Consider the following 24531-nt stretch of genomic DNA (forward strand, 5'->3'; position numbering starts at 1 on the left):
GGAGGGGAGCCCGTGGTGACGTGCCCTTCAATAGTTCATACGACTGCAAACAATCAGACCTCTTTCCACACACGGATGTCATTCTACACTAAGTGCAGACAGGTAAGCAGCAAAGCAAAGCAGAAACAGCTTATTTCTCTAACGCAGACAAAACACCTCAAGGCACTTCACAAAAACAGAACCATACAAAAATCGATACTGAGCGAGGTCAGGAGATACTTGGAGATGAAAAGCTTGGTCAAGGAATTGTAACTTTCATCAATTGTTTGCGGGGTGGAGGGGGGGGGGGGGGGGCAGGGTCTGATTGTAGAGATTAGCGTCAGGTTCACTGAACACTTGACTATCAACGCTGTGGCAGAGGGAATCAAGGATGCACTGAAGTCCACAGGTGGAAGAATAAAGTTAGAGATCTGGAGAAACAGGGCTAAAGAATTTAAACACAAAGATGACAAATTGTTGGACTGGATCCATTGCACTGGTCTAGACGAATACAAAGCATAATAAAACACTCAAAGTTACCAAAGGCAGAATAATAAATATCAAATGATAGAAATAGCCTAAGTCTGCTTTACTTTCTATTCCCATTAGAAAAGTCCTCTCTTAACTTGTGTAGCAACACCTACAACACATGTATGCAATACCACAAATTGAAAGTCTTGGTCACGTCCCCACAACTAATTTGTTGCAACTCACGATTCTTACACAAGTAATGTCACAATGCTGAACAAAACTTCCATCTAGTGTGGAAACATACAACATAAAACAGGGTTTTCGCAAACTGGAAACAGGACTCGAACCTCCATGCTACAAGTGACCTTACTTCAATCACTAATCCAATTCCAATCAAGGCAGAAAGGTGTACAACTGAAGATCCAAAACAAAAAAATAATATTGGAGTCTTAAATGCCTGCAGAACATGACTAGGTCAGAATTACTCAACTGCTGTTACATCTATTTAAAAAAAAGGATTGGAAACATCTCACCACAAGTTTATCTGCAGCGTCAATAACCTTCCCACAAACTTCAAACAATCCTAGAGGAACAGGAGCCCAGTGGGAGCCAGTGATGTAGGTTTTCACAACAACAATCATGTCAGGAATAGGTAAAAATACATTAGGGTCACAGAGATCACAGTTTAAAGAAACCAGGGGATATAATTACATTTGCCGTGTCTCTTGACAGCTTTTGGGATATTGCACTCAACCATATTAATACGGCCCATTATTTGAACTTCCTTAATTATTTGACCCATATGACTTTTGTCGCTGTTTCAGAGATTGTGGCAATTCAATCAACAATGCTTTGAATTACTCAACATAGTTTAAAAACAAGTCTTCTCCACTGCTGACCTTAGGACAAGCAGGTTTATCTCAAACTAAGCAAATTCAGCTATTTGCAGGAGTGGATCACTCCACAGACAATAGCATAGTAACAGTGTTCAGTCTTCAGAGTCAAGGGTATCTACTGCAGCCCTCTGAGCAGTCACAGCACTGTAAATCCTCCTGACAGTTTTCAACTTATCCATGATTTCACCTCAATCACACACTGCCTCTCGCCCACACAACACCAACCCCCAACTTCTCATTCAACAACTTGCATTTACAAAACCCTTCGAAAGTGGCAAAACCTCTTAAAGTGTCGGAGCAAGAGACAGCAATAGCAAGAAAGAACATTTCTGACATCCAGACAGAGAACACGACGTCAGGACTAGTGAACAAGAGGTTCAAAAAGATAGATTCGTAACAGTATTTTGAAAGGGAACAGGACAAGAGCAGTTTAAGGAGGAGATTTCAGAGCTTGGGTCACAGTTGCCAATGGAAGAGCGGTTAAGCTCAGGGATGGACAAGGAATCAGAATTAGAGTGCAGAAAGCATAACAGAAGTTCGTGCTACTCAGAATGAAGAGGGCTATATGATGGCATCTTTGAACTACTGAAGTTTGATTTTCCAGTTTGTGATGTTACAAACCTCAGTATTTGGAGGGGATTGATGATGGGAAGCAGAAAGAGTGTTGTTATGGAGACAAGCATAAGGCAATGCTGGAAGTGAGAAGGAACTCGAACCATACCAAGTGCAACAAATATTAAGTGTCACTCATTCCATTTCTCCAAAACCTGTTGATATTTAGGGGTTGCACTCCTTGTTAACTTTACAGAGATATCTTGAAGATTTAGAATTGCCATGATTCCTTATCATAGCCTGAAATAGGTTAAAAGTCTCACAACACCAGGTTATAGACCAACAGGTTTATTTGGAAGTATAGGCTTTCATGAAGCTGCTCCTTCATCAGGTAGCTAGTGGGGCAGGAGCATAGGACACACTATTTATAGTCAAGGATCCAAGTGTCATAAACTGATGTGATTGATTGAACAAACTTAGATCACTGTTAAGTCTTTAATCACTTAGAACAGGTTGCAAGATTTGATTCATTAATATGTAAATCCCAGAATTTCTTTCAAGGTGAGCTGGACATCATATCCTCTTCTTTCCCAACTGGGAGAGAGCAATCCTGTCTGGCAATTATTGCATGTTGTCCATTCATCTGTTGTCATAGCATCTGCTTGATCTTGCCAATGTACCTTGCCTGCAGCATATGAGAGAGACAGCGTTGGCTGAGTTACATGACTACCCACTGTCCACGTGGTGGGTGGTATCCCCACGTGCAGTGGTAATATCCATGTTGACACATTTGACACGTCTTGCAGTGGTTGCCATAACAGGGCTGTATGGTGTTAATTGTGTCAACATGGATATTACCATTGCACATGGGGACACCACCCACCACGTGGACAGCAGGTAGTCATGTAACTCAACCAACGCTGTTTCTCTCTCATGCTGCGGGCAAGGTACATTGGCAAGATCAAGCAGATGCTATGACAACGGGTGAATGGACAACATGCAATAAATCGCCAGACAGGGATGCTCTCTCCCAGTTGGGAAAGAACAGGAAACGATGCCCAGCTCACCTTGAAAGAAATTCTGGGATTTACATATTAATGAATTGAATCTTGCAACCCGTTCTCCCAGTTGGGTAACACTTCAGCAGTCAAGGACATTTGGCCTCGGATCTTCGGGTGACCACCCTCCAAGTTGGACTTCGGGATATGCAACAAAGTCACTGAGCAGAGGCTGATAGCCAAGCTCAGCACCCATGAGGATGACCTCAACTAGTATATTGGGTTCATATCTCTCTCACATACACACTCCTTTCACAGGCATATTCTCTAGTCACAATTGCGCGCACACACACACGTGTGTGTGAATTTGCATTTGCATATTTGTATTTGCAAATATAATCCATTTTAACAAAAACACAATCTGTAGGCAGTCTGTCCAATTGATGTATTATAAATTCCTACTTTGGAAATAAAACTGGTCTGACTCAAGGTTGGAATACAGGCAGATTCTAACCTCACACCTTTAAAGCATTGTCTGAGTTGAGGGACGTCATTTTAAGAAACAGGATCATTATATTTAAGACAGAGGAGAAGAAACTTGCTTGCCTTTTTAAAACCTTAAGTTATCTCGGGAATGTGACTTATAAGTAGTTCTGGAATTTACATATTAGTGAATCGAAACCTGCAACCCATTCTAAGTGATTAAAGACTTAACAGTGATCTAGGTTTGTTCAATCCACCACATTAGTTGTATGACATTTTGATCTTTTACTATAAATTCTGCGTCCTGTGATCCTGGCCCACTAGCTACCTGATGAAGGAGCAGCGCTCTGAAAGCTAGTACTTCCACATAAACCTGTTGGACTATAACCTGGTGTTGAGAGATTTTTATCTTTGTCCACCCCAGTTCAACAGCAGCTCCTCCACATCACAGCCTGAAAAGTGTGATACTTTTTTACCCCGCAGACTGACTACCTCAACTGGACATCATCACAGCTAATGTGGTGACGATGGCTAGGTGGGGAACTGTGATATAAATAGGAGGTAGGATAACTGCAAGAGAAAATGTTAGCTACAATGCAATTTAGCAATGAAGGTAACTACAAATGATTACAAAACACCACTGAACCATTGCTAGTTTTGCATCTATTCATGACACACCACCAAACGAGGCACAAAGGTTTCTGCAAGAAATAGCTAAAATGATCAATTAACTCAGTTATAAAAACAAAAAGTTGCTGGAAAAGCTCAGCTGGTCTGGTAACATCTGTGAAGGGAAACATTCCAGTGACACTTCCTCAGAACTGCTGCCAGACCTGGTAAGCTTTCCCAGCAATTTCTGTTTTTGTTTCTGAGATGCAGCATCTGCAGTTCTTTCGGTTTTTATTCAGTTTTAAAAAGCTTGCTGCAAATGCTTTGAGGGCGGCACGGTGGCACAGTGGTTAGCACTGCTGCCTCACAGCGCCTGAGACCCTGGTTCAATTCCCGACTCAGGCAACTGACTGTGTGGAGTTTGCACGTTCTCCCCGTGTCAGCGTGGGTTTCCTCCGGGTGCTCCGGTTTCCTTCCACAGTCCAAAAATGTGTGGGTCAGGTGAATTGGCCATGCTAAATTGCCCGTAGTGTTAGGTAAGGGGTAAATGTAGGGGTATGGGTGGGTTGCACTTCGGTGGGTCGGTGTGGACTTGTTGGGCCGAAGGGCCTGTTTCCACACTGTAAGTAATCTAATCTAATCTAATCAAATGAAGTAACCTTACTGCTCCTCCCATTCAAATGATATATTTGACATTCTGCCTCAAACAATGCATCAAACCCTGATCAAAGGGGTATTCAAATGACCGCCTACAAGCTTCCAATCAGACTGTGGACTAACTGAAAAGTGTTGAGAGCAGTAAACATCGACTTGGTCTCTAGTCTCCCATTTATTTTGCTTTCACCTAATCTCATCATTGCCCTGACAGGTGCTGGCATTTGTGATTAAACACCCAGGAGAGAAAAAAAATTCAAAATCTTGACACGGATCCTTCAGAAAACCGGAGCTGAACTCTCAAATATTCTGGCAGGACGGATACTAAAAGAATATTTCCCCTTTGCAGAAAGTGAGAACACTAAGGGATACCATTTTAAGAAACAGGATCTTTATATTTAAGACAGAGGAGGAAAAGCTTGTTCTCTCAGAGTGTGGAATTCACGAGAACTGCGGCAGCAGAGTTACCAAACATTTTTAAGGCAGAGAGAGAATTTTCACGAACGGGGGGCTCAAAAGGTAATTGGGGTAAGGTAGGGTAGGAAGATGGAGTTGAGACTATTTGTCTGAAGTAACAATACAGCAGGCTCAAGGACTTCAAGAGTTTGCCTCTATCGTATAACATGCGCTAGTCTTGCTTCAACTAGGCTCAAACCAGGACAATGGTACCATATTTTGAACTGAATGATCACCACTGGAAGACCATTTGGCCTCTTTAAGAAAATCATACGAAGTCAAAGAAAGGCAATGCAACTAATCTAGACACTACTCACTTCTCCACAAATATCAAATGGATTAGGTGGTCATTATCATGCTGCTGACAAGGAGCACTTGCTGCATGCAAAACTGACCACTGCACTTGCTGACTACACTGCAACCGCACTACTCATGACCTCAGGATGTCCCAGTGCTCGATAATTTGGTCTGCTTTCCTTGCAAGGGATGTGGGTTTTGCCAGGTGAGCCACCATTTACTGCCCATCCCTACTTGTCCTCAAGATGATGAGCTGCCTTCTTGAACTGCTGCAATCCATAATAAATTGGCCATAGTGCCCAAGGATGTGCAGGCTAGGTGGGTGAACCATGGGAAATGCAGGGTACAAGAATAAGGGAGAATGATGGGTCTTAGTGGGATGCTGTTTGAGGGTCGGTGCAGACTCAGTGGGTCTATTTCTTCATTGGAGGGATTCTATGATTTGACATAGCTTTCCTTAAGCAGACAATCAACCAATCACAATTTTAAACCAGCACTGAGTACTGCACAACTATGGTATCATAGCTCAGATGAGGCTTTAAACCTGTTGCACCAAGTGGATGGAATGGTTCCACAGCATAGCACACTATTTGATGAAGAATAGGATATTCTCAACTGTCCTGAGAAACATTTATCCCTTAACTGGACATCACAAATACAGGTCACCTGCTTATTTAGAAACCTTTCTCGGGATGCAAGAGTCACCAGCACGGCTGCAATCTATTGGCCATATCTGGTCACAACCACAGCAGAGCCAACTACAGATTGTTTATAGTAGAAGGCTGAATGAAAAAGACAGCAGGATTCCTTCCTTAAAGGATATGAGTGAAGTTACCTCAATTGTTTGAGGAATCATTTCCTACATGAAAATTTTGGTAGCATAGGTAACTCTAAGCTCCTTGAGGCTCTTTCATCATTCTCTTAGATCATTTCTGATCTAAGCTCAATTCCACTTACCCATCTCTCACTTCCACATCTCCTTTAACTAGTAAAAATATTCCCAATGGTCATGAAATTTCATTTATGTTTTATTCATTCATGGGATTCGTTTGACACAGTATCCACAAACATTTGAGGGAGAATGTGTTTCACATTTCTACTAACTACACTGAGGAAAAGAAACAATTTCTGATTTCATCCTTGAATGGCTTGACTCAATTTTAAGACTGCCTCCTTGTTTTGGACCCTACCTCGTAAGATACTCTGCTAAAATCTTCAATTGTGTTGAGTCTTCTAAACAAAATGGAATATAACTCAGTCATGTAATAAATGTGATTTGTTCAACCTGCCTTCATCCTGTAACCCTATGAAAGTCCTGGTATCATTCTGGTGGAGGACACTAGCTGAGTGTGACTTTACTGGCTTGTCAAAGAAGCCATGTAAATTTGTGTTGAGAAATGATCTCACCTTAAAAATGAAAATAATTTTTTTTGAGGCACTTCCCAGTTGCAGGAAATGCATTAACCCACTGACCATATGCAGGTGCATCAGTTTTCAACAGAAGTTGAAGCAGATTGTTTTGTGTTATCTTCTTCCCTTACATAGAGGAGCGCTTTACAAAACAGGGCAACTTTCTCAGACAATTTATTTTAATTCAACGTTTGTGTCACCAATACAGTCCAATGTGTGAACGCTTCTGTATTCTGAGTAACACAAAACTGTAATAGTTCTTTCCTTCTTGAAATTTGTTCAATTCTCTTAAAAAGGCAGTGCTTCTTTCAGGGTCAATTTTATACAGGTCAGTCTCCATTCAGTACCTCATCCTGTGCCCATTTGGCAGATGTGAACCAAAACAATAAGCAGTGGCTGGATGCAGGGTAGTGGTGTGGGACAGGAAAGTATAATCCAGTTCACATCACAAGTCGAACAATCACTCAACAGTCAACAGGAGCAGGAATCCTTGGCTGACTGCTCCAGACTAGTTCAGAGGCACTGAAACTAATAGTAGTGTGCCAGCTAAGGTTAGATCCACAGCAATGTGGGTGGACTCTGAACAACTCTCTTAAGTGGCAATGCAAGCCACTCAGTTTATTTAGAGATGGACAAGAAATGTTGGCCTTGTCAGTGATGTGCATGGAAGGAATAAAATTAATCACCAGCTATCGCAAGAGGAATAAAAAACTGAGGTGTGACTGGCTTCCCAGTCCATATCACACCAGGCGACATGTCCAATGGGTAATCTGCAATAAAAGTTTTGGCTGCTAGCAAAAGCAGGAATGTGATGCTTAGTTAGCTCTAGCTGTTTACTTTGGATAGCTTTATACTGCGTCACATCACCCTGCTGGGACCATGTCGCTAAGATTGGATGTCAACTTTTTTTTAGATGCTGTATTGCATTATTAGCATCACATCACAAGCGCAGAAACAGGTTTGCACTCATGATACCCTATTCAGCAACCTTTATCTCAACATAGTGCTGTGGCACCATGAGACAAAGCCTGGCAGCCACAAGAACAGAACTAAGGATTCGATTAAACCAAGGCCACCATCACATACTCATTGACTCATACTCATGATTGGGAGTGACACTGGCAAACAGCTTGCTCACCTGTGCAATGATAAGAATGTGACTTGCAGAATGAGACAGAAGAAAAGTCTACTGAATATATATTTCATGGACTCCTATATAAACTCGCTAATTTTCCAAGAAAGATTTTAATTCAAATTAGTGTGGATAGCTTGAATGTTCTTATCTTGATGAGTAACTGAGGTTGTGGTATAGCCTGAAAACAAAATCTATTTAAATGTACAATTAATATGGCACATATTTTCCACTCTCCAACCCCAAAACCACATCAGCATATCCTTGGGCAGGTCACCACACACAAAATTAAGTCAAAAACAAGGCAATTGGGATCTGATTACATTAATTTCTTCACTTTGTTGCCTGGCTACACAGGAGATCTTTCAGGAAGGGGCGTAAACGCTTCTGAAATTCAATCCTTGCAAACTTTTATCCTTGCACAGCCTAAAAGGTCTGTTTTTTCCTTCATACACAGTGTGCACGAGATGGTGCAACTTGCTACTATAATTATTTCATATCTTATTTCAGAATTCTCAACTATTTTGGATTTGTTGATCACAAAGCAGTTCACACCATTAGAGAACTGTCGCTTGATTCAGGTATTTACCTGTCTTTAATGTGCTGAATTGCAACATTTAAACTTCAGAAAGCTTTCACATATTTTATTTAAATTCTTCACAAGACACCATGGGTGCTGCGGTAACATTTTATAAAAGATGATTTTTTTTTTGCAGCATGTAGTCTTGGCTGACTGGTTCGGGTGATGAATCTGAGATTCACTTCAGATGCACCACAAAGGTTCACATCCTGCCAACTATCAAAATTAGGAATGCTTAGAACCATTATGTGCAATGAGGCACATTTTAAAAAATGATGTGGGAATAAAAGATCCCCTTGGAAACAGTAACCATAACATGGCAGAATTTAGCATTCAGATGGAGGGTGAGAACCTTGGGTCAGAAAATAAAGTGCTTAACTTAAGGGAAATTACGTCGGGATGAGTTTAGAGTTGGCGAAAGTGCATTGGGGAAGGAGAAAACATGGCTGAGGAACAATGATAGGCATTTAAGGAATTAGTTTCTGACACACAAGGATATATTCCAGTGAACAAGGAGAAAGAGGGTAACCCAACTATGGTTAACCAAGTTAAGGATAGTGGATTCAAAGAAAAAATATACAATGTGGCAAAGATTAGTGGTAAGCCAGAGGATTGGATAAGTTCTAAAAGCTAACAAAAGACAACCAAAAAGCTAAAAAAGAAAGAAAGTAAAGTATGAGGATAATCTAACAAGTAATATAGAAACAGACAGAAAGAGCTTCTTTGAATATATAAAAAGGAAGAGTGACACCAAGTGAATACAGGCCCCTTAAAAAAGGAAGCTGGAGAAATACTATGGCTGAACCAGGAGACAGTAGAGGAATTAAATAAATAATTTACATCAATGTTCACAATAGACAACACTACTGGCACCCCAAAAATAAAGTACCAAAGGACAAGGTGAGGGAAGGAATTAGCACTAACAGTCATTCGAGAAAAAGTACCAGGTAAAGTAATGGGGCTCAAGGGTGATATATATTCCCCAGACCTGATGGACTGCCATACTAAAGAATTCTGGTGGAACGGTGGCTCCATGGTTAGCGCTGCTGCCTCACAGTGCCAGGGAACTAGGTTCGATTCTAGCCTCGGGCAACTGCGTGGAGTTTGCACATTCTCCCAGTGTCTGCGTGGGTTTCCTCCCACAATCCAAAGATGTGCAGGTCAGGTGAATTGGTCATGCTAAATTGCCCATAGCGTTTAGGGATGTGTAAGTTATATGTATTAGTCAGGGGTAAATGTAGAGTAATGGGGAATAGGTTTGAGCGGGATAATCTTCAGAGGGTCGGTTGTTGGGCCAAAGGGCCTGTTTCCACCCTGTTGGGATTCTATGAAGTCCCAGAGGATTGTCAATGTTGTATCCTTGCTCAAAAAGGGAGACCAAAAATAACAGCAACTACAAGCTGGTTGTTTTAACATCAGTCATTGGGAAAAAGCTAGAGTCTATAGCAGAGCATTTAGAAACATATAATCATGCACAGTCAATACGGCTACATGAAGGGGAAAACAGATCTTAACTTATTAATATTAGAATTCTCCGAATAGGTAACAAGTAGGATAGATAAGAGGGACCACGAGGTGAAATTTATTTGTATTTCCAAAAGATGTTCGATAAGGTGACGTATATAAATGTGCTTAGTAAGAATCTTTGATGTTGGGAGCAGTATATTAGCATGGATAGAGAATTAACTAGGTAATAGAACACAGTTGAGATAGAAGGGACATTTTCAGGATGTGACTAGTGGAGTGGCACATGCATTAATGATGGATCCATAGTTATTTACAATATATATGGAAGTGAATGTATTATCACCAAGTTTGCAGATGGTTCAGCAGGTAATCAGGGAAGCCAAATAAAATGCTCAATGTTATTCCAAAATGAGTGAAGTATAAAATAGGGAAGTCATGCTAAAACTATAGAACGTACTAGTCAGCCTACACCTACAATACTGAAGACAGTTTGTATTGCTTACTTAAAGCAAAGATACACTGGCATTGGAAGCCATCTAGATAAAGTTCACTAGGTCAATTCTGGGCATGGATGGATTTTCTCACGAGGACAGGTTGAGTAAATTAAGCTTGTACTCATTGGAGTTCAGAAGAATGAGAGGAGTCCTATTGAAATAGACAAGACTCTCACAGAGCTTGACAAGGTAGTTTTCTTGTGGGAGTCTAGAACTACAGGATAAGATCTCAGTCAAGGGTCACCTCCTTAAGACAGAGGTGAGGAGGAATCTCCTCTAAGATGCTTGTGAATCTGTGGAATTCTTAGCACAGAGGACGGTTGAGGCTGAGTCATGTAGAATAGTTAAGGCTGAGGCAGACAGATTTTTCATCAGTAAAGCAATCCAGAGTGATGGGGAAAAGGCAGAAGGTTAGCATTACCAGCCATGATCTCATGGAAAGGCAGAGGAGACTTGATGGACCAAATGGGCTGCTTCTGCTCCTATCTTTTATGATCCACATTATGCATAGATTCAGCTTTGTGTTAGAATAATTCCTTTATTGTATAAAATTAAAAGAAACTCAAGTTTATTTTGAATATTTTCATTCTCTCCTAAAGGTATGGAATTCCTTTCTAGAAGTCCAGTATATTCCTGCACAATGCGTAGTTCTCACATTCTGGGATTGTCAGTGACGGGGTGTTGAGGCTACTGGATGGATGGTCGAACTGCACATGAACAGGTCATCGTGCAGGATGCATAGACTACAAGCAAGAGCACTTGTTGAATCTTCCTTTCTGGTTCAGGAATAACGTGATCAACTACTGCATGAGTCCCATCTTGCCCCAAACCCCAATGAAATCAGCTACAGGAAGGGAAAAAAAAAACCAAACCTTCACAAAGGACATTTTGGAATGTCAAGGTATTCAGTGTATTAAATATTATTTCTTGAAGCGTAATCATTGTTGAAATGAAGGAAAGCAGCCAATTTATAAATGCAAGGCCCCAACAAATTGTAAGGAGCCCTGGGGACTGGGGGAGATCATGGTGCAGTGATGTCACTGGACTAATTCAGAGTCCAAAGCTAATATTCTGGAGACACAGGTTCAAATCCCAACTCAGCAGATTGTGAAATTTAAATTTAATTACAATAATAAAGTGCAGGATTGAAAGTTGGTCAGTTTCAAGATCAGCACAAGAGCAATCACAGACTGTTGTAAAATCCCATTTGGTTCACCAGCATCTTTTAGGGAAGGAAACTTGCCTCTCAAAATTAGCAAGGCACTTAGTTTAAGGTCAACTAGGGATGACCAAATGATGGTCTTGCCAGTGAAACTAACATGCCAAAAGAATACCCTTTAAAAATCTGGTGATGTTGGTGAGCAATAAATAACATTCATGATACAAGAAGAAATATGGACTCTTCTCCGAATCACGTCACACTTATTATTGCCAATCAGAAGGCAGGTATGTTCTTGGTTTAACATTGCAACAGAGCTACTGCAACTCCAACAGAACAGTACTCCCTCAATCGCACTAATGAATGCAACAAACACATTCAAGAGTTCATAAAATCTTGTAGATAGACAATCTAATGCAATCAATAAAAATGATAGATTAGGACGCAAAGATACAACTACACTGTAGATCTGCTTCAACTGCCCTTTAAACTAAATGAAAGCTGGAATTTGTAAGCAGTTACAAATTCTTGAGAATAAACCAGGCTGGGCAGTGGACATGCACTATCGCCAGGGTAATGACAAATCTGAGAATACAACCTTAAGGGGAAATAAGCTTCCAGTTAGCACTACATTAAAGAGAGTAACAGGTCTGTGGAGCAGAGGTCTGAACATACTTTGCTGAAGTTTATTTCTAGACCAGTTACTGGGTCTCAATGTAACTGCCTTCCTTTCCAAATGAGGTTAGGTAACCCACAAGAACTGTGAAAACATCTCAGCCATGCCACTGTTTTTAGACTGTCCCTTCCAGCTCCCTGCCACCCCATTAGAACTGCCATTCATCACATAACCGGTATTTGCTGTACCTTCTTTATTAACAATGTTGCAACCTTAAGAAATAGTCAAGTTATTAAATCTTTAAAACAAAAATGACCGTGTAACAGAGATTTTGGAGGAATTTGTGGTTCCACATGCAAATGCTAAGGCAATGGGAGCTGCATGCATTACATATGACTGTTGTCCATCTGCCGGTTCTGCTAGCTGATTTTTAGTGGTGACTTTTTTTTTATTACTGGTTCTGCTTTGAACAAATATCCATATGGCAGAATCAGTCCCCTAAAACAAAAATGACCAAGCTCTTTGAGAGAAACAACAACCCTCCAGCCATAGCTCAGACAAGACCACCTCCACTAAAATCAGTGGACAAACCAGAATTCCAATGTCGGCAGCTCCTTTCTCCAGAACTAGCCAGCTCTGACTTACAATATTAAAAAAGAAGCTACTGTTCACAAATTAATTGCAGCACAAGGAGAGAAATGCATTGTAGTTATAACACAGGACCAGCCCAATCGGGCCAATAGATCTTGACTGGCAATAACACTGCCAATGACCTTAGACAAATCAGGATAAACTTATCTACCCTTGTCCCTCTTTTAGCTGCTGTTTAAACACATCTACAGTACTCACCCCAAGCACTCTCTATGGCAGCAAGTACCATATTCTAACCACACCCTGGGTAAACAGGTCATACCTTGGTTCTTGAATGATTTTATCTGGGACTTTTATATTCAAACTTCAGACTCATGAAACAGGAAAACACATCTCTGTCTACTACATCAAACCTCTTCATAGTTTTAAAGCCTCAAGTAGATCACCTTTCAATCTTTTTACTTCTAGTGAAGTAAGCTGTAGAATCTAACGTTATAAAGGGTATTATCTGGGATCAGTGCAGCACTCATCACCTGACATATTTGACTGGGAAGAGTAGGAGGTTACTCGGCTGAGGTGTGCACCACCGTTTAATAAGTTCTTAATGATTTGATTACTCGATATTATCACCATACCTGATCATCTTTTGCCCCCTTGCTCATCAAGCAGCTAACTACCTCTGCCTTAAAAAACTGAGACTCTGCTTCCACTGTCATTTGAAGACAAGTCCAAAAACTCATGACCCTATATGAAAAAGAAAATCCTCATCACTGTCTTCATGACCCCTTATTTTCAAAAAGTGACTTTCTTAGTTCTTGATTCTGCAATGTTCACACTGTCAAAGCTCTCAGGTTCTTAACTCTTACTATCCTCAGCCCAAGGATGTGCAGTTTAGGTGGACTGGCAATGGTAAATTGCCCGCAATGTCCAGCGATGTGCAGGCTAGGTGGGTTAGCTGCATTAGCCATGAGAAAGTGAGATTACAGGGATAGGGTAGGGATTTGGGTCTGGGTATGATGCTCTTCAGAGGGTCAGTATGGCCCCTATGGGCCAAATTGCCTGTTTCCACACAATACAGATTCTGTGATAGTATATTAAAACACAACCCAATAAATTTAATCTGATTCTTTGTAAGGTATTTCTGTAATAAAATAAGGTTCTTTCTCCTAAAAGAACTTCATTGCACAAGTGGAGACATGAATTACAACGTGTGCACGTGTCCATCAGGAATCAGCCACAAAGTCTTCAAGCAAAACTCCTGAGAACACCACAAAAACAGAGCTTTTGTTTACTAGAGTGGAATGTGCAGCCTCTCGCCATCAAGAACAACACACTTAACATTGGCCAGAGAACACGAGCACAAGTGAGCAAGAGGCAAGCTCCAGGAATGCCTGCCCAATTTCCAAACATTATGACAGTGGCTATCTTTCAAAAGTACTTCTGGTCAGTATATAGCACTAAGTCGTGAAAGGAAGTTATTTCTCTCTGATGCATGGACACACTGCTGGAGTTTAACAACTAGTAATAAAATACTTTGGACAAAACAATCTACCAACAAGCCATTAGGGTAGATGAATACAATCTTAATGCTTAGTTTCAGGGAACATCTTAAAAAGACAGGAGAGACTTTAGGATTAAATGACAGAGTGAAGCACTTTGACAGTTTTGAAGGCACGGCCACCAGCGAAAACATTAATATTGGGGGGGGGCCCCAAGGCCTGGAGGAGTGCAGGTGGATTGTAGGATTTGAGGTGGTTACAAAGACAAGGGGTAAGGCCATGGAGGGATGTGAAAACTAGAATGAAGTGTTTAAACTTGAGCTCCGATTAAGCCTTGTCTATGTGGTCAGCGATGACGAATGGGACTGCACAAAAATAAGGACATAGTCAGCGAGAGCTCAAGGAACGGTTTAAAGTCGCAGCCTGTTTGTACCAAGCTTTGGTAAATTCTGTTCTGCTCCAACTTGAAAAAACAACCTCCTGGTAGGAACACCTTATCCGCAGTGCCTGGAAACACCAAACACCACCACAGCCTCCAAAAATTAAACTGCTGTGGAAAGATCACTGCCCATTGTGTTACGGGTTGCTGTGATACTTACTCAGGAGACGAGGCCACTAAGCCTGGATGTGCTTTTCCATGTCAGGAAGTCTCCTCTCTAACCAGGCAGACCGAAGGAGGAAGAACTGTTTGAGTCAAACAGTCTATCATTGAGGGGCCCAAGAGTTTCTTCCTCTGTCGCAAAGGGAAGGCGGTTTCAGCAGTGGGTGCTAAATGCTACGAGAACTCTCGTAGGTAGCTTCAATGCAGAGACAAACCTGAGATCAGTCCTCTCTCTCCACTATCTCTGATACCCAAGAAATCAAACCAAATTTGTTTCAAGGAGAAAGATGAGCTTTCAATCATTCAAACAGTATGTACTTTGGAAGATCGAGAAGATGGCGGGGAGTGCATGGTCGAAAAGAAAAAGATACAAACAGTTGAAGAACATACACAGCCAACCGAGTCACAAAGTGGCATCAACAGCCTTCATTTTACCAGAATACATCCACCAGTTATTACATGGTGTTCTATGTGATGTTACTTACGTGGCATGATTCCTTGGCTGGCCAGCTCCTCCCGGGTCCGCCGCTGCTGAAGCTTCAGCTGCAGTACTGTCAGAGAGAGAGACAAAGAGAGAGAGGACACACACGGTTAGTGCTCCAGGCTACGACTGCGAAACAGTGAAGTTACTCCATGCTTTGTGAAAGTTCTCCATTTTAACCTTCACTTTTTGCAGAAGTGGTCACAGATCTAGCATTTCCGCCCATCTGCTTTTAAGTAGGAAACAGCAAAGACGGCTGTCATTTCGATAAGCTTGACAATTAAATTTAAACAGTTCAAGTCTTGTCAAAAACAAAACTGCTTTTTTAAATTGTCTCCTGTGAAGAGAATTTCAGCTTTGGAACATACTGCCTGTATGTGACCCACAAGGCCATACATACAGGAGTCAGCACCTGCAAAAGTGCCGTAGTACTGAATCAGTAATTCAAGGGTCACAGATTACTATAAACTTTTTAGAGACAATCTGGAGGATGGTAGGGAAGGGCGAGAAAGGCAACTCTCAACACTGTCTAGTTTCTTCAACAATTCTGCAGGGGATTTTTGACAATTTTGAGCTGCCCACTGAAATCTCAACTTACTTTCTGAGAAGAACTTCCTCATTTCAGTCCTTAGTTTGACCCTCAGACTGTCAGAACTTCTGGTTTGCAGTATTAATAGGCATGCCTTGTTTGAAAAAGTAACCCACACTGCTTTAGTCTTGCAGGCTATCCCTCGCGGTTGCCTAGTTTCAAATCCAAGATGCTCAAATTCTACCTGTCGATAATTCAGCCAGAGCCACGCCTCTTTCTGTGACCACTTCTAGCAGCTGAATCACTTACAACTCAACGACCAGAACCAGACAATAAATACAAAAGGGAAAGTTTGACGACAGCACAATACACTTCGATCACACTTATCTCAGGCTTGCTTGCCATTAACTATAAAGTTAACTCTACCAAAACCACAAGGCCTTTCGACCTCACTGAGTTATTTCAATTCCATCTCTTTCAAAAGTTTTAAAAGCAAAATGGGCATTGAATCCAAGTTCAAAGTGGGACAGGATCATGGGAAAGAGAAGTTAGGAGAGATCATATTATCAAGTGAAAAACAGACCACACCACATTCTCATGAAAATCCAGTTTTGCTGCTCCAGTTATCAGGCAGTCATTTAATTTGTTATACAAAACTAACTTAAATATCCTCTGGTCTTTCACAAACCAAGCCTGATTCTAGATCAACAAACTGGGACGCAAATAAAATCAGCTGCAGTCAGAGATAAATAAGGACTAAAATAATTCAAACCACAAATGCTGGTCTCAGTTAATCCTAATTTTAAACTAAGTCAAAACATTTTCACACTATGCACATCCAGTCAACAATTTTCATACCAGATATAATTTAAAATTTACTGTGAAAACATTAAAATATTGGGTTAATTTTATGGACAAACTAAAGGAAACCTCCAACAAAATGTTTCCTTTCTGAAAAACTAGAGGCAAATACAAAGCTGAAGAGCCATGCTCAACTTTACAATTCCTCCTCTCCACCTATTTTCCATTCCCAATTTCAGATGTGGTATTTGGGAGATGTGATGGGTTGGAGGGCAGAAAGAAAAGAAGTACTACATTTTACAAATTCTGACAAGCAGCATTCAAAACAAAGACTGATCTCCTGTTTTGGGGAGGGGGGGCAAACCAGCAGGGAAAGGACAAAGTAAATGCAAGCATCGTTTCCGTAAAACCTTTCATGATTTGATTTACTACTTTGATAAGTTTTAAATGCAAACATCAAATTCTACCTATGACCACGATAACTGAAACAAGCCAGCAGAACATGCACTGCAATATGGATGGGCATATCTGGAAGATCAGATTGTACCAAGGTCTACCTTGCATTGCTAGTTTTGGCAGAAATGCTTTTACCAAATATGAATGTTGATAGGGAATTAATAGATAATAAAGACAGAAAGGCTGCACAAAAATACCAAACAGTTAGGCATGGAGGCCCTGAAATCTGGTCTCTGTTGCAATTACTGGGCAGTTCCACACAAGTGTCATATTGGGCTTGAAAAGATTAACCGTTTTTCTCTCTGCAAATGATGCCAAACCTGTTGAGTTTCTCCTGCACTTGCTGTGTTTTTTTTTATTTCAGACTTCCAGCATTGCAGTATTTTGCATTTAGACAAGCCAGTTAACTAAAATTGGCCTTGGTGCATCCAAAATGGAAGTGGGTAGGGAAGGAAGTAGTCCTACTTTTGAGTATCTCCAGTTTGGAAAACAGAGATGTATTCTTCAGATGAAAGCAGAGGGCATTGAAAGTTTATTCGGCATATGAAGGGCAGAGGGATGAACACAGAAAACAGTAGAATTAGCATACATAACTTTCCAAACTTGCTCCACATGAAGTATGGCCACTTAGACAGGGTGATCGAAAGCATTGTGCGCAAAAATAAACTGCTCATTTTCAGATATAACGTGTTCCACCAACGTAACTCATTTAAGATGATCAGCTAGGTCCACAGTGTGATGCATTTACAGGTGCTCGAACCTTGACATATTAATATGCGAGACAGTGTTTTTCGCAGACAGAAGGAATCTGTACATTCATTCCACCCTTTACAGAAAAGGGGCCATGGCTATACCCTGACCAAACAGAAAGCAGGTATCTGGTCTGAGTATTAAGACTGACAGTCAACTATTATGAAGACACTCAAAATGTTAGCTGTCTTTTCTCCACACATACTGCCAGACCTGCTGAGTTTCTCCAGCATTTTTTTTTGGTTTGTTTCATATCTCAAGTATATGCAGTTCTCAGTTTTATATTACTAAAGTATTTTGTCTGCATCTTCATGACAATTATGGCCCAGCCTATCAGCACCATCTTTACATCGTATATAAAATGGCGTCACTTTTTTCTCCCCTCAAGTTCGTTTCTTTTGCTGTAGTTATAACAACTGCAAGAGAAGAAGCTTCAACTTTAAGTCTCCTCCACTCAGTCCTCTTGACTGGAATCCTGCTTTAAAAGGATTCTGCTGTAGTTTCAGTCATGAGTTCTGCAAGCTGTGATTCATGGATGAGCACAAAAGAACACAGATTTACAGAAAAGAAAATCTCAAGGTAAGACGACTAGTTACAGCAGCAAATGCAGGGAATGAGTACTAAGTTGTCAATCCCATTCTGAGACTTCAGTTGCAGAGCAGAATCATCCAATATGGTCTCTCTCCCATGTGCTCTTCACAATACCCCCAGAACTCATGTATCTTAATGATCCTCATGCGTAATGTAACACACAGGTCAGCATGCACTGCACAAAATGTTTCTCTCAAATGATAGCAAGTCAATCATCCAAAGAGGGAGCAGTTAACAGTAAAAATGCTATAGCTTAACTCCTCAAATTTGAACTGAGCGGGTTCCCCTTCAGCAGTCTGACAAATAACACACTGAAGGTACAGGAAACAGTATCTATGCAGTTGAGTATAGCAGTCCTTTCCACGGATTGCCACCTTGCTACTGAAAGGCACAAATGTTCCATTGCTCCCAAGAGTGAGGCTTGAGGAGTTTTCTACTGCTGGCAGGATTACCCATGACAGTAAGGTCAAAAGGGAGGAACCAGCCAAAGCAGATCCAAAACAAGTCCTCAAATGGTGATTCAGGTGCAAGATATTCATGTGATGACAACGGCTGTGATGACAGATGAAGGTTACAGTCGCAGGGAGATCCCTAGTCGACATTTTCTTGCCATTGAAACTGGATCTACCTTCTGTCTAGGACCGTGTCTGCTGATGCACAACAGCGTTCCACATTATACGATATCCTTCATAAGACATCTACCTAGAGGAATAAGGGTCTGTTGCAGGGCATAAGAGAGACGGAGGACGGCAAGATGGAATACAGCTATGTCAGTACCATGGTACCTCAAATTACCAAACTGTTCTGAACCAACACTTGGTGATCTGCCCAGATGAGATGGACACATTACCCAGCTCAGCCTGCACTTAGTCACCTGCATCTGTTTAAATAGTGAGGCAATGACACTCTTCTACCTCTCCTCTGTTGTTAATCACTGACATTACAAGCAAGTCAAGGGTCAGCCACGAAGCAGTTAGAGGGGAGACAGTGGGGTAGTGACAATGTCATTGGACTGGCAATCCATGGGCTGAGGCAAATAATAAGCCATGGGACATGGGTTCAAATCCGACTAAAAAAGCTGGTGGAATGGAGATTCAAATCAAAATCTGGCATTGACAATTAGGTTTGTGAAAACTCATTTAATTCATTAGTGCCCTTTAGGTAATTAAACTTACATGAGATTTCAGACCCACAGCAATGCAGTTCACTCCTAACTGCTCTCTGAAATGGCCAAGCAAGCCTCTCTGCTCACAGGCAATTTGGAATGGGCTATAAATGCTGCCCTTGACAGCCTTGTCTATATCCCGTTAAAGATAAAAAAGAGAATGCAATCGTAGATGTTAATAAACAGGCATTTTCAGAGTGACTTGAATGTAGAAAATGCTTGAGCTGTAATCAATAAAGTAAACATCGGGCCAAAGGACAAGATATCGGGGTAAACAAAAAGATGGGTCAATTAAATAGGTTGTAAGGTTACAGAAGTGGGCTGTAGTGCATCAGGAAGAAATTCAGCTCACGGTGGCACAGGACATCGAGACGGTGAGCAGAGTAACTCAGGCTGGACACTGGTGAAGGAGGTGGAATCAATGGTGCTGATAGGTATTCTGAGAGGAGGAGCTGACTAAGTTGATAATTAGAAGTTAACTTCAGCAAACTGCAGTTCATCCAAGAAAGGATAGCAGACAAACTATCTGACTAAAAAATGGAACCAAAGCAGGTGATTGCAGCGCGAGGAATACGGACAGAAGCCAGCACAATGGCAACGTAATGTTTAATATATCCTCAGTTTCACTAAATGCTCAGATGGGTGCCAATTACCTACAGTCAGTCCAAACTTTAAAAAAACGTATCCATAATTTTCTAACTGCTCAAAAAGGTTTGAAAGATTTTTACAATGCCAAGATTTAGCTGTCATTTGTCACTATCAAGAATCTTATTGTTTTAAGGTGCATGTGAGATGTTTTCCTCTCAAAAACAAAAGCATCATCTTACAAGGGCAGCTTCCCTAACTGCCCTTAAGAAGATGGTAGCGGTGGTGAGCTACCCTCTTGAATTGTTGCGGTCCAAATGAAGTAGGCACACAGTGCTCTGTGGTGAGATGACCCAATGACAGTGAAAGAATGGTCTTGCATGAAACGCTATGAGAATGACCAGGAACCAACTGATGTGGAGAAGCCGGTGTTGGACTGGGGTGGACAAAGTGAAAAATCACACGACACCAGGTTATAGTCCAACAGGTATATTTGGAAGCACTAGCTTTTGGAGTGCTGCTCCTTCATCAGGTGGTTGTGGAGAATAAGACCATAAGACACAGAACTTATAACAAAAGATTACAGTGTCATGCAAATGAAATGATATATTAAACAAACCTGGATGGTTCTTAAGTCTTCCTGAAACTGAACTTATATACTGAAAAAGTAGGAAATATAAGACCACCAGCAAAACAATGCAGAGCTTTTGCAGAGATCAGTACTTCAAAGACAACCCTTTGCCATTTCAAGCACACGGGGAGGGAAGAAACAAAGAGGAGAACATCGACAACATCAGGTGGTACAAACAAATCCACTCGAGATGGTCTGAATTACTAATCAGTCCCAAGGCATTTTCCTTTACTGATGGGCAAGTTATTTCTCACATCTAGATTTCATACCTAAACCTGCTCGTCATTCAGAAATCACAAAGTGCCTTTAAAATAAAGTACAATTGTCTGTATTTCTCCAAGTTCCATCATCACAGCTACCACATCAGCTACACAGATCTCAAGCTTTTGAATTTCTTCCTGAAACTTATCTGAAACATCTCTCTGCCCTCTAACATGGAGCTGAAACCTAGGCTTTGCTTACTGCCCGAACACCATCTCTCAGAGCTCACTGTCAAATTTCCCATAATTCCTGAGAAGTTCTCTGGAATATTTTACCATGATAGATATTACATAATTACAACCTTTCCGTGAGAATAGAAAACCCATGATACTGCACACTGTAGCTCTAAGTTTCCCCAGAGTGGAACTCGGGAACTTAAGCTAAAAAATGTTGAGGTTGTGAACTCTGAAGCAACAGTGGACACAGCGAAGTTCCAATCGAGTTTGAACACTTGCGCTCCTGTTTCAACAGGCACACCATCTCAGCTAAACCCCATCACCCCCATGCCCCAAGCTCAGCCTTGCCAAGTCTCCTCACTACTTCAGTAGTCTCACCATCGAGCTGAACAACTTCCAAGCCTTTACAGCTTCAGTGGGAAAAGTTCGGGAAGCACTACCCAAGCCCCAAGACAATTGTCACACGGAGAGGCTGAGCACAGGGAGTGAAAGAACCCTGCAATATGAGTGACAGCTGCAATATTGCCCCCTGCAGCTGGCCATTGAGGATGAGAGAAACCACTTATTGAAGCCTTGCTTAGTCATAGCAAAAGAATGTCCTGAATGACGGAATCCTCTAGCGCGTCCACACCACTTCTGACAAAGATCAAAATCCATACTGGAGTAATAGCTTCCAGATTTAAAACAGGAATCGTTAAGTGAGAACTTAGATTACATTAAAAAATTAAACTAACACACCAAAGCACACAAGGTTGAAAACAATCAATCAATCAGTTGGGGGAATAATGAGGTAAATCAGGAAGTGCTGGATGACAGGTATTTACAAATTTGCAGATTGCAGGAATGAGGTTCGAATTAAGAGGTAATAGTCTCTACAGACTCTGGCTGTAAGAGGATGACCTGGGCTGAAACATGTGTTTCAACACGTTGAAGAAAGGGTCCCAGGTTCGATTCCAGCCTCAGGTGACTGTCTGTGTGGAGTTTGCACATTCTCCCAGTGTCCGGTATCCTCACACAATCCAAAGATGTGCGGGTCAGGTGAATCGGCCATGCTAAATTGCTCATAGTGTTAGGTGCATTAGTCAGAGGGAAATGGGTCTGGGCGGGTTACTCTTCGGAGGGTCGGTGAGGACTGGTTGGGCCTGTTTCCACACTGTAAGGAATCTAATCTAATCAAAAAAGTAAGAAAGACAAAAACACAGACAATAGGAGCAGACGTGGGCCATTCTGCCTGCCCTCCAAGCTCTATCGTTCTATAGAGTCACTACTGATCCTTAACCTCAAGGTCACATTCCCACCTGATGCCAGAAATCCCTCGGTCTTCGAATCTATCAACTCCAGCCTTGAATACATACGGCAACGGAGGATCACAGTCCATTGTAATAGCCAATTCATTAAGCCAAGTGAAGACATTTCTCCCATTTCACTCCAAAATGGCACTCTTTGCTCCTCTCTGCCCAACTATTTGGATTCAGAATCTTAAGCCTGGGACAACAGCCTCTTAGCATCTACACTGTCAAACCCTCTTTAATGCAGAAAAAGGTCTTCATAAGAAGATTACCTGAAAAAACTGGCATTGAGCTACATAAGATGTCAGAGCAGATGAGAAAGATATTAGCAAAAGAGATCTTAACATATCTTACAGGAACAGAAAGCGATGGAGAAGTCAAACATTATAAGAAATAGGTGATCATTTGTCCCCTTAAGCTTATCTTGCCCGTCAATAAGAGTATGCTAATCAGATCATGACCTTCACTTCACTCAGTCTTGCCCGCCCACCCTCCCCACCCCCACCCACCACAGTCCCTGGCACTGTGAGGCAGCAGTAGTAACCTCCCAGCCACCATATCAGCCATTTAGTGCAAAGAGCTACATAAGATGTCAGAGCAGATGACATTTCTACAACAGCTATTGAGACCGCATGGAAGTCTCCTAACTCTTCCTCACGCCAAAGTTTGACAGCAAATTAAGTACATCTGAAGTGTCACTTCATTAATAGAGCTGGCAGTAATTTGTACACAGCAAAGATTTGCAAGCTGTAAATCTAAAGAGTCAATCTATCTTGGTAGTGCCGGTTGACAGATGAATGCTGGCCAGAAAAATACATTGCTATTCTTCAAAAAGTTTGAAGTTCAAAAAGGTCTTTTAGATCGCTCACATCCAGCTGACCAAGCAAACAGCAGTTCAGTCCAAAGCCTCATCTGAAAGAGGACACTGTCAGTCCAGATGATGTGATGGCAGCTTGTTTTGGGGCTTGATCAGTAAGTCTCAGGAAGGAGGTCATATCTGGAGAGAGATGTATCCTGAGGAAGCCCAGGATCAGGGAGGCCCTGTTTGAAATTTACTGAATATTAAGAGGCCTGGAGAAGTAAATGTGGAGAAGACATTTCTTTTAGTAGGAGAGACTCAGGGCTTGAGGGCACAGCCTCAGGGTGAAGGGAAGACCCTTTAGAACTGAGATGAGGAGAAATTCCTTCAGCCAGAGGATGGCTAACCTGCGGAATTCATTACCGCTGCAAGTACAAAGGCCAAGTCATTGAGTGTATTGAAGACAGAGATACATAGGTTCTTGGTTAGTAGGGAAAACAGCAACTATGGTGAGAAGCCAGGAGAATGGGGTTGAGAAAAAAATTTCACCTATAACCAAACGACTCAGCAGATTTGATGGGCCGGATGGTGTAATTTTCCTCCTATATTTTATGGCCTTTATAAACCCACAATCTTCTGATTAAGAGAAGACACTTGTAAGACAGTACTCCGTAAAAGTTCTTTAAGAAACAATTCACATCTTGAAGATCACATTATGTTAAACAACAAAATATTATTCCTTGGATATTGTAATAAAGCCCAATTGGCATTGTAAATTGAAAGAGGAAAACTGAATTGAAATTAAATTGAATGGAGTTAAATCAGGAACGCTGCATGGTGTAAACAAGAGGAATCCAAAAATTGTGGATTCACCGATTGTTTGTTTAGATTAGATTCCCTACAGTGTGGAAACAGGCCCTTCGGTCCAAAAGGTCCACACCGACCCTCCGAAGAGCAACTCACCCAGACCCATTCCCCAACATTTATCCTGCACCTAACAATATAGGCAATTTAGCATGGCCAATTCACCGAATCTGCACATCTTTGGACTACGGGAGGAAACCCACGTAGAC

The 24531-nt window shown here is 41.4% G+C and overlaps 1 protein-coding gene across 6 annotated transcripts in view; it reads right to left on the reverse strand.

Moving 5' to 3' along the window:
- The window catches only part of LOC132831492 (myocardin-related transcription factor A-like), a 207245-nt gene that overhangs the window by 74064 nt on the left and 108650 nt on the right, over positions 1-24531 (reverse strand). For all 6 annotated transcript variants that reach the window (XM_060849663.1, XM_060849661.1, XM_060849667.1 and 3 more), the window contains one exon: positions 15430-15495. In XM_060849663.1, the coding sequence (XP_060705646.1) occupies positions 15430-15495 (66 nt within the window). The remainder of the gene's footprint in view (positions 1-15429; positions 15496-24531) is intronic.

This window comes from Hemiscyllium ocellatum, chromosome 33 (assembly GCF_020745735.1).
Source record: "Hemiscyllium ocellatum isolate sHemOce1 chromosome 33, sHemOce1.pat.X.cur, whole genome shotgun sequence".
NCBI classification, from domain to species: Eukaryota; Metazoa; Chordata; class Chondrichthyes; order Orectolobiformes; family Hemiscylliidae; genus Hemiscyllium; species Hemiscyllium ocellatum.